Raw genomic sequence first — 15,994 nt, forward strand, 5'->3', positions numbered from 1 at the left:
TCTTTACAATGACATGAAAATGATCCATGACCCATTCAAATAGTAGTTTACCTTATTAACATCTGTAGGATTTGACAACTCAATGATGGTACATGTACATTGTACAATACCTCACTTATCCATGTTATCAAAGTTGCTTACTATCCTAATTGCAAGAAAATTCATGCAGTGCCTTGTTTAAGTAGCATCCTTTTTCCATTTTTGTTCTAAACTATAATAAATATTCAGGTTTTTTGAAAATTCAGATTTTCAAATGTAGGGGTACCAGTAATTCTAGTATTAGTATCTTGGAAAAATTGTGCAAGCAAATATCTGTGAATGCCTCTTTAAACTGAAATTCTTCACATGTTCATAAATGCAGAATTTTGCTTCTAAAAACCACTATACACAATGTATAACTCATTAATGTGTATTTTGTAAATCATATTTGCTGGTTGTTATGAAACATTTCAACATGTTAGAGTTGTTAAAACTTTTTAAAAAACTTGTTAGTAGTCAAAACTACCCCCATAGGGAGTTTATCCTTGGACAATCAACAATCCTGCAGGGTATATTGACAAGGTGTCTATAGTTGTCCAAAGTTGCCCCGAACCCCGGGGGCACTTTGGACAGACTTTGACCCAAAAAAATTAACATAAAATAGAATAAACTGAAGAAGTCTCTATATGGCATGATATCCTCTTTATTAGTACTTGTTAACCCCCACATTAACCCCAGAATTCCTTTGTTCTTAATGAAGATATTAATAAAGATAGTTCAAATTTGTCCAAAGCCACCCCGGTTTACGGTACTAATGTCTTCTTGTGAATTCATTCTATGAACATTTTGATGTTATGATGCTGTATCACAAGTTATGGTATTGATATAGTCTTATTGATACCTTTATTCATTTTCTTGGAAAAGTATCCCTTTGAATTATAAGAATTGACAATATTTGGTGTAAGATTATGGTATTGAAAATATGAATGATATTCATTATACTGGGGTAATGAATTTCATATTAATCCAAAAATGAAATGACATTTGTGACCGGCGACAACGGTTTCAGGCAAAAGTCGGGAATTTTGAAAATCCATTTTTTCACTGAATCACATAACCCATTTCCTAAGCTTTGCATTGATATAAAACACTTCTATTCTTCGGCACCATAAGTGGGCATAGAACGAGAAATAAAATGCACTTTTTAAGTTGTTAGCCTGACAAAATTGCGAGAAAACAGGCTTTGAAGATTCACCTCTTTCTCAAAGACAATGTCCGAGCGGCGATGCGAGGGGAGAATCACCCATCCGTACGATGGTGCCAATCGATGTTAAGCTCCACCTCTAGCAACCACATCACCTTCTGATTGGCTCACTGAGAGAGTCAAATTTCCCGGGCACCTTCCTCGGAGCTTAGCGTATGGAGCCAAAAAACAATGCATTTCGCTCGGGTTTGTTTACCAGTACGTCTTTCAAGATGGCGAACACGATAATTGCACGTATGGTGTACATAGTTCATTGTGTATGGTGTACGCATTACGCAATGGCATCCACGCACCATGACCGTGTGCATGTAACAGGAGCGGTGGCGAATCCACACATTTACACATCGCGTTTTCATTGTGGTTGATTTGTCTTTTTCATTGGCGACCCTTTTGAAGGGAGAAAATTGCTAGTGCTGGCAAGGGTCACGCTTCCTGCTTGTTTTGTTTTTTCAAGACATGCATAAAAGACATGCAACAAACACGACGCGTATGTTTGGTGCGATCTTGACGTGTAGTACTTGAATATAATTGGTCACATGTAACCGCTCCTTTCCTCTCATCTACCTTCCATTAAGTCAGTCTGCTGTCATAATTTTTACTACATGTACAAGTAGACACATGTGAGAATATTTAGTTTTCTTTTCACACGATTATGTCATGCTACATGATTTTTGTTTCACTTCCGTTGTCGAACATTGCGGTAGAATAGTTTGGATAGAAAGCCAAACGAAGAGCACGCCTACAGAGCGTATTATAAACCACTATAGAAAGAACAATGGAGCATGTAATCGTGCACGCGTGGACAAAGCATTCCCCAAACGCTGTAACTGGTAATGTGTCTCCGAAAGCCGAATTATGTAAATGTATGCGACGCACCAGCCAATCGCATGCGAGACCATGCGCCGTAGCAACGCTGGGGATATTGGCGCGGCGTTCGAAAGAAGCTCGAAACTGATGAGTGCGATCCAACATAGGGTGCTTAAAATTCCATTTTCGATAGGAATAACTTAGTCTTATGCTCTGAAATTTAGTGTAGATGTAGAAAACATATCAAAGATTCGATTTCTGCAAAAAAACCTAAATCGACAAAAATAATGGTCAAAATCTTTGTAACCCGCCTAGGAGGGAATTGCTCTTGCGACTTTTGCCTGAAACCGTTGTCGCGGGTCACATTTGTTATTCAGAAGGTTCATTCTTCTGAAACACCCAAATTTCATATACCTAGAGGTTCATTAATCTAAGAAGATTCCAATCAAGTGTGGTCAGTTTTTAGAGTGGACATTAGGGAAGTCACCTGAGCTGATTGGTGGCATGTGTATTTGAAATCTGCTTTAGAAGGGATTTCCTTTTGAAACTTACTATCTGTGGGGATTTGTTGATAATACACCCAGCCAGTCAAGGACAGTGGCACTGTGAGATAGGAATAGTACAGTCCAGAGGGAAAATAATCGTTCCATTGATTGGCTCAAGCATCACACTGTTTAAGACTGCTTGGAGATCAAAAGAATATGATCACATGTCTCTCATGTAGAAACTTTTCACTGTGATTGCATATGATCCAAATGAGCTTTATAAAAGCTAATATTTTGTGATGAGACATGAAGTTTCTAATATTTATCCCCCCCCCCAAAAAAAAAAAAAAAATGAAAAAAAAATGAAAAAAAAATGAAAAAAAAATGAGAGTAATAGAATGTATCAATTATTATATATTTTACAGGGATGGACAGAGAACATTACTTAACTACATGTACATCTTTTTGAATGAGTGGGGCCTAGATGAAAAAAAATATATAGTTCAACTGTTTCTGTATTGAGTGAAATTTATGAAAGGTTTTTTTATAACGATATCCTTTAATTATACTTACCATTAAAGACTGACATGTTTGTCAGGCTTTTCAGTTCTCTTAAATGTTAGTCAGAAGTCAGAAGAAAATATAAGTTACAGCTTATTTCAAATTATTGTATAGATGTGTAGTCCGATCTGGCTTAGTGCTACATAATGTCTCGTTTTGTAGACTGTTTTTGTTTTGTAATTTGTGTCTTATTTTGTCCTCTGTAAGTGCATTTAGTACTTGTAATTGTTTTATGTGCTTGTTGTTAATTATTCTGTAATGCTTTAATTGATAACTGTTAATTATGATATCATTATTTTAAATGACTCTCTTTTTTATTTTTTTGTCTATGGGGTTCGGCCTCGAAAGGTCAATGGCCTATTGCTGTTCCCCTCCACACTCGCCACATATCCCGAGTCACAAACTCTGATTTTTATACATGTGCGTTATTTTGTTATTGATTGTTTTTTCTGTGTGTTCATTTTTGTTATGCTCACATGAAATCACATTGATTTCATTTTTCTTTTTATGAGATGTGGAAAATAAACTTGAAACTTGAAACTTATTGTGAAGAAAATCCCCAATAATTGTGAAAAGTTGGGTCATGTTATTTTGTATATATCTGGGCAAGTCCAAGATAAGGTCCCCTCAGAGGGCAAAATTTCATCTTTGCTCAATATTGACATGTTTGGTATCATTTTGAAGCTTATGAGTTGAAGTTTTAATTTCCGTGGAGGAAAAAATGATATTATGTAAATTTATGCAAATTTCAAGGGCTTCATTTGCATAAGTGTGAAACACAGCGTTACGTATGGGACATTTATAAAAATTCATATTAATTCAAAGGAAAGCAAATATATTTGATTAATATGTGGACATAAGAAGTTCATCACATAGTTTAACTTGGTATGAAAATGTAGGGATTATGCAAATGATTATGCAAATTAGCTCGTGTCCTATCATGAGATGTCCCATACGTAACAAAATGAGGTCATTTTTTTAGGTTTTCTCTGAAATTGCTAAGGTTATTTTAATGCCCTTTTGGAAAGTTCTAATTTATTGTTTAGAGAAATTAAATACCAGAGAAAAAAGAAAAAAAAGTAAAAGAAATATTCTTCATTAGGCATTGAAATAATGTTATGTATGGGACAAATGCGTTACGTATGGGACATCCTCATACATATTGCATGTGAATGCATGTAGCTAGCTGGGAAGGTCTCTCAGTACACAAATGGTCAATCATCCTGAAGAAAACATCCCAACATTGCAGCTACTTTTTGAGTTATAGACACTTGGAACAATATATGAACTTGACTGAACAATTTTCAGAAAGGGGGAGGGGGAAATGGCAAAATACACAATGAAAAATCAGCATCAAAGGGATGGCATAGTTTTTTTGTAGAAATGGGGATTCAGTTTTCAACATTTAATGAGATGATTGGAAACCAATTATATGAATTACTTAAGAGCTTAAAATCCTAAGACTAGAGGAATTCAAAGTTTATGTGATGGAGATCCAATTTGAAATGGTTGTGATATATATATATATATATAAAAGTAAAATGATTTTTTTTTTTTAAAATTGCAAGTGATACACAAATTTTCCTTATTCAGTTTTTAGTAGTAGCCACAAAACAAAATTCATGGGTATACATATACTGAGGTGTGACTCGAATCAATGACCTGACTGCTAGACAGACATCATATATCCACTCGATCACTGGGGTTCCACGCAGCAGGTATTGCTTATTCATTAAACTTAATATCTCTTGTGTCAAGTTGTTTTTATTGAAACTAAATGGCAAACTGCCCTTCATCAATGGAAGTAAACACTTTAAACTATTCAATTTTTCAGTAGTAACTATCCTGATAAAAATAGGGCATACATACTCAGGTTGGTCATAAAAAATATAGAATATGATTGAATGTGATTATGATGGTAAATATCTGGGGAATATTGTTCCCTTGTCAATCTGGATCAGTATTTGAGTAATTTCAACTGATTCCACCTCAATAATTATGCAAAAATTTGTTGATGGGTATTTTGCAAAATTGTTTTGCAAAATACCCATAAACATGGCTCTTCACACACTAAACGAATGGGGGACAAAGGGCATGCATACCCAGGTTGGTCATAAAAATATGAAAATATGATTGAATATAATTATGATGGTGAATATTTAGGGAATATTGTTTCCTTGACAATTTGAATCAGTATTTGAGTAGTTTCAACTGATTTTACTTCAATAATTATGCAAAATACCCATAAACATGGTTCTTCACACACTAAATGAATGGGGGACAAACTGTCCCATACGTAACTGTCCCATACGTAACACGTCATGTCTGTCTTTAATTAGAACCTGTAATTAGAGCTTTTTGCCGAATGACATGAAACTTACATGTGATAATCTTGAGTGTTGTGACTTTCATCACAGTGAGTTACAAGTTGTAGAATGATATACTTTCAGAGAGTTTTGAGGTTGAAAAAAATGTTCAAAAAAACAAAATTTTTCTGGTCCCATACGTAACGGCACATATTTTCTCTTCTAGAATGTAATTGTCAAGGTCATTTTTCTCAATTTTTTACATGATTATACTTCTTCTAGATATCAATCACTATGATGAAGTTCAATATGATCAAAGGCCATTAACACTATTTTTCAGGTCATAAAAGTCTCTGAATGTCCCATACGTAACGTGCGCGTTATCTTGGACTTGCCCATCTGTAATGCTATCTGCAAAAATTGATATTCTATAAATATGAATGTATAATGCTTCTGGATGTTTTTGATTTGATATCTTAACATTTTCATGACTTTTTATTGTAGGAAGTAGTCTAAAACTACATATATGTGAAAATCAATAAGGAATCAAGAAATTACAGCCATGTCTGAAACCATGTCTGCTACATGGATTAAGCAAGCGTTGTCTAATTATTAAAGAAAATGTGGCTGCAGAACATAGTATCATACACATTTACGATGTACATCTTCATGATACATGTAGATCGATGCAGCCCAGTGAAATCAGACTGACCTGGGATTTTTTTTTCCAAGATATATTGATTTTTTTAATGACAAGCCTCAAAATGTGTTTCTTTTTGTTTCTGCCAGTTTAAGCATGTTGATTGCACTGAACTGAGGGCCTCATGTTTGATTATATTTAGCTGTACAATCATCCATGCTAAATTTGTTCCCCTAGGAGTGTTTGAAACAAAATTCCCTTTCCCCAGTTTACCCGTGACTCATGTCTTACAGTAAAAAATAGAAGCAGAAAATGATTCTTATCTCACAGGACTAACATAAAAACCTTTCATTATATCAAGTGTGTGACAGTAATTTTATATGTGTGCGAGAGACATTTGTTACAGGTGTGGTGTCGATTCATTTCATGCATCTCAGCAAACTAATAGTGATGTATGTATTTTGAGGGTTTTTCCCCCCAGAGGGTGAGGCAAACAGGATGTGTAATTAAACAACTGTGCAACTGATGAGCGTGAAAATTTAAAAAAGGATGAAATTAGTGACCTTGAATAGGAATGACTGTGAGAGCAGCTTCCCGTGAATTTATCTGCAAAATTGAATCTGGCTGTGTGGCATACCCTACCCTGTTCCTCCCTACCAATGAAAGCCATGGCCACTGATCCGCAATGATGCTATCGTCATGGTCGCACAAGACTTCAAACTCAGGCAGCTGGAGGACTCAGTGCTCCATTTCACATGCATAGTCTCTCAAAGAGTCACAAGATAAACTTCCTCTTTCAATATTTTTTTCAACTGCTGAATGTCACATAATCTCAGCAGTACTTAATGCTTTGATTTATTATTATAATTTATTTTTTTTTTGCATGCCATTCTGCTGATGGGTATGTACACTATGGTGGGGGTATCATTTAAACTTGAGATCTTGATGGCTCCATTATTTCTTAAATTGAATTGGTCAAACCTCTATCTGTAGGCCCTATATTGAGAAAGATACAGTACAAGCACACTTTAGCACTGATGGTGGTGTCTGAATTAAGTGCTTGTGTTTTGTATCAAAACTAACTTTGTATTTCACTGTTCAGGAAAAGATATAGAATTGTTGTTGCAGTCATTAAGCCTGTCGAAACATACTTTGATTTCATGTACAATGCAATTTTAACTGACTGGGCCAATATTATTAATGTTTGTAGAAATAATGAATCCAAGGCTACACTGTCATATTATATTAAAAGACCAGTCCTGATCATACTCGGGCAGGTGTGTATGGGAATTGTGTGTTAAAATAGCAAAATCACCTTGTCCTCAATGGGTTAACGAGTATTGTCTTTGGAACTGAAGAGGCAGATTACTAGAAATCCTTGTTTATCATCACCACTATTATTTGTATACTGCACTCATTCTGTGATGGTTTGCAAGATACAGTGTACTTCAGAATTATTGTAATGTTTCTTTTTGATGTCTTTGGGTCAGTATTTTTAAAAGGACTAGCATATAAACCTTGGAATGGTATGTTTCTCGTTAGCGGCACACAGACTAGTGGGACAGTCCACTCTAAATAATTGAATGAGAGAGAAATTATGGGGGAGGGAAATTGAGTCTGCCTAAACCACTTGTGAGTCAGTGTCTGTACGTCATGGGGTGATGATGAAAGAGTGATGTCAGCTAGCCACTAATCACGTCTATTGTCTATGGCTAATTTAACTGCAAACCCATCAGTGCCTTGTTCAGAGGGTGATGGGAGTTGATGTAGAAGCATCTGCTACCCGTACAATGAGAATGAGAATGGATCTAGTGTGTGGAGAGTTGCTACATTTGTACATAAAACTGTATACACTATACGTTACATACAGACACTATTAACATAATGCCATAATACTGGTAGATATTTAATACTGAACAATGAATGTACATGTATGCTCTTTATTTTACTTACACTGTAGTAGTCACTTGTCAAGTATATTTTGCTGAGTGTAAACAGTGTACTTTTTATGTTGTACATGAACACTCACAGTATTGCGTAGCTCACTGAGAGCACAATTTGTTCAGTCTGGGCTTGATACATGTACAAAATTGTAAAGTATACAATGTAGGAAAACTGTCTGAGACATTCGTGTACAATCTGAGAGAGATTGTGAACAAGTGGCAAAATAATGCTTGATTCTTGGTCAATTTTATCAGCTTAAAACAAGTGATATTAAAGTAAATGTTATAAGGTTTTGCATACTGGTAATGTAGAGACTGGATTCATTAATGAAGTGACGGAGTAATATACTGTAGGCATGCCATATATTTAGTGAGTTCAATTATTGGCGAATCAGGACTTCCCAACAATAGCGTGTGGTTAAATTTGCGGATGTGGAGTGCAGTAATGAACAGAAAAATGTACAACGTATGCATGCACATTCCAGTCATGTCGAGATCCAAGTTTAAAGGGATGGGTTAGTTTTTGGTTGAATTACAAATGGAGATGCAGGTGTTAACTTTTTGCAAAATGATTTGAAACCCCCCATATGAAATATTAAAGAGCATATAAAGAGGAATTAAATGTGTATTTGATGAAAAACAGTTTTAGAATGGCTTACACTGTACATCCGAAAACAAAGTTAAACAAAGTTGTCGTAATAAAAGGTGGGTCCCATGTTTTATTAGGATCTCTTTGTTTGTGGATATCTCAGCTATTTTAGTACCAATTGTCATCAAATAAACTTTTAATTCCTCTTTTGATAGAATTGTATGGTCTTTAATATTTCATTTAAGTTATTTCTTAATCTCTTGCAAAAAGTTAAAAAGCTGAATCCCCATCTCAACTAAAACTGCTTACCATCCCTTTAACATTTTCACATAAACCCCCCCCCCCAAAAAAAAAAAAATTACATAAAATAATATTGGAACTTGATTGACAAATTGCCCTACATCGACGTAAATAAGCACTGAATTGATCAGTGTTTTAGTAGTAGCCATGATAAAAAAAATCATGGGCGTACATACTCGAGCAGGATTCGAACCTGCGACCTCCTTGTAGGGCAATTTGTCAATCAGTTGCAATAAACACATCTGGACGGAAGAATTTCATCAATATGAATAATATTGGAACTTGTTTCAATCAGCGCATTCAGTGCTGTATGCACAGCATTATACAATTGAATGAATGCTGTAGTGACTGTTACTTTGGAGTGCTGCTGCACATTACATACAGTACATTGTATATGAAACAGGTTTAGGATGCTTGACATTTAGGATGCCTGCAGTACATCCCTTGTGCAAGCAAACTTGGCACACTTGAATTCCTCCTGGAGTAAATTTGTTCTATGATGGATTAAGTCCAGGGCAGTTTTAATTTCTTAGATGTAGAGCAATTCATTATGATGTATTAGTACAGTCAACTTTGGATTGGAGGGAGATTGGGATAAATTTACTCAGGATCCTGAGTCGATAAGAGAGGACGAAAAGGACAATAGTGCTGATGAACTCACGGACACACTCAGCAAATATTGATCAAACTAGTCGTCTGTTGCATCTATATTTACCTGTATGATGTATGGGTAAAAATATATGCATGCAAGAGAATAATTCTTACAATACAATGTTTATGTTTCACGAACAACAATGGTTGTCATGGTGCACAGTGCCTCAGGCAAGGGCGAGAGAGAGGAGAGAGCTAAGGTCTGATTCTTGCAGAGATTATGTTCATCAATTATACATGATCTCTACAATCTGAGTGAAAGTAAGACCAACTTGAAGAAATACGTACGTTTTGCCAGGTGCACTCACTACACTCCTGAAATGGGCAGATATGTCCTCTATCTACATCTACAATATCAGGCATGATATTCTGTATCTACGTAGAGTTACATCTGACTTCAGAGTTTTTTGCTTGTTTGTTTTTTTTGCTCAAGTTTATACACATTTTGATTTTTCAATATATGTATCAAAATCACCTGAAAATTTTGATTTCCATTTTTTTAAACAAACCTCAATATCATCCCTGAATATGTATGTAGTTTGACTTTGTCTGATGTTTGAAAGCTATATTGTCTGCATGGTACACTATATTACACATACCATTTGAGCATTTGACGAGAACTTCTACACTGTATGTTGACTCAATGTTGGTGAAAAAAAAAAATTGCAGTTGTTACATATTTGCTAGATCCCTATTATAGGAGGGAAAACATGAAACTGAGATTTAGACCCAAGCAATTATCCAAGAAAGGCATGATCAAGTTGAAATATTAATGTCAAGTTCAATGATTACCAATTATTCTTCCAGGCTTTTTCACTGGAGGTTCAGACCCACAAGAACCAGACAGAGCGGATCGTGTTTCAGGGCCAGGATATTGCGGACCAGTCGCCAAATGTGGCCCGCAGTCTGGGACCAAGACTAGAGAGTGTGGTGGCCCAATGGAATCAGCTGGAGCGAAGTCTAGACATCCAGTCCCGACAGATCCAGGAGGCACTCTCAGTGGTAGAAACCAGCATTTCAACAGGACTCCAGGGGGTACGTATTCATCCCAAGGGGGCGAGTCTCACCCCATTTTATTAATCCACCTGTCATCCAGGAGGTACTTGCACATCACCTGAGATAATTGCATGTTCAAATTTTAGTTCTCTTGGCACAGACATACAGTGTACATGTACAATGTACTTCAACATTCATATCATCATGTAGGCCTTACCTTTCAAAGAGCATAACAGGTATTGTGAGACAATTGTATGCTTCATCATCAAAGTGAATAGGTCAATCTGCTAAATTGAGAATTAAAAAGATAGTGCCCACAAATCTGATTCTATGATGTCAAAAGAGTCACATTTTTGAAAAAGCTGTTCATTGAGGAGGTTGTGTGTATTAAGGCACATTCCAGTGATTTGAGATGACAGATCATTGCTTCACCTAAATCAAGCATACTGCCTTGTACTTCGCATTATTTCAGATGTGGAGATGTTATTTAAACTCACTTTAAAGAGGAAATACACCCCAAAAATAAATAAACTCTAAAAGAAATTTCTTCTGAAATTGATGAAATTTTGGAGTGGATTTCTTCTTCAAGTGAGATTGAAATTTATAAAAGTTAACTTAATTAATACTACAAAATGCAGTAATACTGGCAGAGCTCATACTTTGTTATGCTGTCATGTAGTAGTAGGCATACTCACAAGTAGTGGTGTATTAACCCGTTCCATACTGAATTCTGAAACCCCTATGTAGACTTGATAACAGGCCACCAGGTTCCCGTATGGAACGGGTTAAAAGTCTGAGGTTTATCACACAAGCTACATGGAGCAGTATTATGATACATGGTTTTGAGGATGAGGAGAATAAGGTTTGCTATCCAAGAGGAATATTTTATACCTCTTTGTGATCGTCTCTTGTCTGTCTAGTTTGCATCCTGTACCAAACTTTGTGGAGGACTTACTCTTCTCTGTGACCCTCAACTCTCGCCAGTGTCTGTTGCTAGGCAACCTTTTTCTGCATATCAAAATAGCTTCATGGATATTGATGAATACTCCTTGAGGCACACATGTGTTGGATGTGTCAGACTCGTAGCTTGTGTCAATTTGCAGGGAACTGTGGGACACATGAGGCTCCAGCTCACTAAAATAGCTTTCAGTGTCATAAATTGGCACCGAGGATTGGAAGGGGAGAGTGTGTGTATTTCCTTGTATACCAGCAGATTTTGATGTCAGTGGGAAACCTGGCTAGCCTATAATAGCCATAGATTGGGCTTACTCTCTGTACAGGGTGATGCCAAAATATCGCTGCACTTTTTTGAATATATGACAGTAACCTCAGAAGGCCCATTAAAGTAAACAAAAAAAGCAATAAATCATAAAATTTAATGGTTTGTTGCTAAGTGGTCATCCATTAAAGAATGTTATTGGCATGATTGACTAGACACTAACATAGCAACTGTACATTTGTTGCGCATTCATATCTACAGCATCTGCAGTGGTTGTGGAATGCAACTTGTAATTTTACTTGAGCAGAATTTTTCATCAAGGTAGGCCTATCTGAAAATGGCAAAATGAAATCCTCAAAAAGTTATGAAACAATCATTTCATTTTGTGTCATAAGATATTATTTGAAGACAAAAGCAAGTGCTAATAAATTTTGAACTAGATTTTGATAGCTTTTGGTCTCATCAGTAATGAAGCAGAGGAAGAGACAATTTACAAAGGATGTTAAGTCTGACATCCATCCAAGTTAATTTGAACAGCTTTAGATAATTATATAATTAACTGCTAAAAAAAGAGTGACACAAAGGAAGGACAAATTCTGTGGACTAGAAGGCCATGAAAAGTGGCCATTCCAAAGATCATAATTAAGTTCCAAGACTGAGGCATAGTGAGTATTATGCTGTATTATGAAGGGATTGTAAAAACATGCATCATGTGATACATAAGGCCGTACACTCAAATGGACGTGTAGCTAGTCATTTCCTAGCCATATACCGACCACCCCCCCCCCAGCCTGTCTCGACAATGAATTGCAAACGAGCCTCGCTGCCGTCTCGCTTGATCTATGCCTTGCCATGCCTGCCTAATACCCAACCATACTTCCTCCAGCTATTCCTGCATAAATATTCTCTATTGTAGTCACACTATGTATTATAGTCTCATATATGTCCTGTGAGTACCAATCCCCCCTTTTGAAGGTCAAAATACTGTCTTCTTCTGGAGAGCCATTTACCTTAAGGATGGGTTGAAGAAATATCTTGACAAAACAAAAATTAAGTCACTTTAAATTGATGATAAAAGCAAAAATGCACGTATGATATATTGGCCTTCATACCTAATCAGTGTTAATAGTTTTTTTAGCAAGATTTGCAATTTCAATCACATTCTGTCCTGTTATTCCTTGGGCATGATAGTAAGACTGATATTTACTACAGGTGTGTATGTATAGTACACTGAGTAAGATTTAGATTTACTCTGTGTAAATGATTGTAATTGGTACACACTCAATACATTGAGTAGTAATGTACTAAAGACAGTTAGATGAAGATTGTTATAATTGGTTTGTACAAGCATTTCTACTATTAAGTAAGGTTTAATATTTACTGTGTGTATAACATATCATATTTACACTGAGTTACAGTAAGATTTTGAATCAGTGTTTTTATAGTACGTATGTAATTGGTGCATTTCTACCACATGATTTAGAACAAATTGTTACAATGGATCCTACATACAGAAGACAATCTACGTTGTAGATGCTAAATTTTATACTAATTAGTCTTACAAAGCCTAATAGTATGTGCAGACACGTTGCGGTAGAGATTAGGGGCACCTGGAAAAGAGGACAAGAGGTTTTGACGTCAGTCGGTGTGAGGAACTTCCTGTCCGCTAGTCTCTAATTGATATTTATCAGACTGTGATTAACAGTCTGTTTTTCATAGGCAAGCATAAAACAGGGAGAAATGGAACATACATGTAATACATAACAGATTCGAAGGCTTTTAATTTCTTCAATATTTTAAACATCGTTAAAATCAAGGATATACTCATGCATTTATCAAATGTGAGATATATTGCATGTACAAAGTAGGCACACATTTTTTTTTAAAGTTGTCCAATTTTGAATATTCAGTACAGTATATGTGCATTTCTTTTTCTAGAGATATAAAGTTGACAGCAAAATCATGGTGTATCATAGATGAGAATGAATCGGAAATGCAAATGGATGTTATCGGAAAGATTTGATTCTATAAAGTGCAAAGCAAAATGAACGTAAAGATAAATATGTGTTTCAGCATTGTGAAGGCCTCAACATAAGATAATTTTTCCACTTCAACTCGTTCCTAAAAGTCATTATTGCTTGGTTATTGTTGCATACTTATATTATGATAGAAAATCTTTATCATAACAGTAAAACAAATTTCATGAAGATGATAGATAAATGGAAGACATGTTCTTCGATGACATACCGTAGCCTCACCTTGTAGTCATGGTCAGTATCACTGTTTGAAGAAAACAGATTTTTAGTCCATGACTTTCTGTCATTCTTCTTAATACTCTTAAGAATTATATTTTTTCTATCGAAGCCAAATTTGGCATGGAGTGGAATTAGACTTAAAGCAAGTGATATATCGCAGAGCTGGTTTATTGATGACATTCTGATACAGTTCTTGTCTTGACTGAATTCAGAAGAAAGTCTCTACACCCACATGTAAACAGCTGCACCATTTGCATTATTGACTTAGACAGGGCACAGAAGATAGAAATATTCCACCATCTTGAAATCGTGGGTTAGAGATGCCGGGGGCAGGAAGTCATGGAGTAGATGCTTGCCGGGTTTTCATACCAGCATCTGTTTTTTATGTGGATGCCTTCCCGCCCCCTTCCTTGAGTGTTGTGTCCTGGCAACCAGTGTATTATGAGCACAGCAGGTCTTCCTGCATCATTCTCCGACATCTCACTGTCTTCTCATCCAAGGAGATGAGAGCTGACATTTAAAGGAGGAGCTCAGTATCAAAATCTCGTGACATTCGCAAACTGTAACCTGCACCTCCACAAATGCTTATAATATATCGTTTGCTAGGAGACTGGTAAGGATTCATATTAGACATTTAGGCATTCACAGATGTACTTTGAGTTTATTGAATGTTTAATCTACCTGTATAATAATGATTCGTAGCATTATTCTTGTCCTTTCTGTTCCTCTTTTACAATCTTTATAAGTTACTTAATACATCGCTGTACAAAGTACATCGTACGTGTACTGACATATAATGATAATTTCAGAAGATTACCAGTTTGAGGACAAATTTAAAGCTAAGTACCTTGTTTCCTGAAGATATTTACTTTTACCAAAATTTGCTCAATGATCATGCTGCAGGTGTTGTGTGATTTGAATGTAAGTATATGAAGTTTTAGAGCACTATGAAGAGTGATAACTTCTACTGAGATCAACATTGACATGTCTTGACATGTCTGTGTAACATGAATGCAATCCATTGCTGATTAGCATAGCATATTACATTAATGTACTTTTATTCTAGACAATTTATTTAAAATCCTTGTAACTGACTTTGAACCTTATACCACTGAAAGAGAGAGATGCATACATCATGCAACCAGTTGAAAACCATTAGCTCGATAGGAGTCCACTATTAACAAGTCTGTATTTACACGTACAAGTAGATCCTATGAATCCACAAGATGTTCACAGAACAATTGATATATGTTGTTTAATTCTGATACATGTATGTCATTCGTGATATGATATAGTTGAAAATATGGGTATGATTATTGGCTTCTGTATAAACTAAATATTATGCTACATACATTGTACATGTGTATGGTTGCATTCTGTTGTGGATTCATCATCATGTGTTATGATACACAATGCTCTCCAACAGTGAACAATAGACCTTGATTTTCCATTCGCTGTGTAGGGGAGATATTTGATACAAATGAGTTATAGCAGAGGCAGTGTAATCGGTAATTTGGTCTCAGGTGACAAATTTGCCTTCGTTTTGTGTGACAGCCACCAGCTCAATTGGCAATTTAGCCAGCTATTTAATACAATTATTTGATTGCGATAGTGTGTTTGACAGCCTAGAGCCAGCAGTGTGAGTGGTGTAAGCTTCCTACATGTGTATGAAGAATACTTTGCCATTTTGCCTTATAGAAACATATCCTAGCCCCTTTCAGAAGACCTGTGTTGGGTTTCCTTGAATTGATCAATTAGGCATATCATGTTTGACATTTCCTGAAGCCTCCTTCTTCTACAAACATTGATGATTAAGCAGTACCCAGCAAGATCATGCACAGTATGAACAATATTAATATGCACTAACATTCTTTTTTTGTTTGTATTGAAAGGATAAGACTCGTGTACAATGTACTGTACATGTATGTCACATTGCTCAGCGTGTTATCAACTCTGTCATGTGAGATATTATGCATGCCTGTGGCTTATGAGGAGAGGA

At 35.9% G+C, this 15,994-nt stretch overlaps 1 protein-coding gene across 2 annotated transcripts in view; it reads left to right on the forward strand.

Annotated features, from left to right (window-relative positions):
* The window catches only part of LOC139737544 (uncharacterized), a 56,192-nt gene that overhangs the window by 20,903 nt on the left and 19,295 nt on the right, over positions 1-15,994 (forward strand). For both annotated transcript variants that reach the window (XM_071648220.1, XM_071648221.1), the window contains one exon: positions 10,333-10,560. In XM_071648220.1, the coding sequence (XP_071504321.1) occupies positions 10,333-10,560 (228 nt within the window). The remainder of the gene's footprint in view (positions 1-10,332; positions 10,561-15,994) is intronic.

Source organism: Diadema antillarum, unplaced genomic scaffold, assembly GCF_040938485.1.
Source record: "Diadema antillarum isolate AM-2024a unplaced genomic scaffold, OU_Dant_1.0 seq00000696_RagTag, whole genome shotgun sequence".
NCBI lineage: Eukaryota > Metazoa > Echinodermata > Echinoidea > Diadematoida > Diadematidae > Diadema > Diadema antillarum.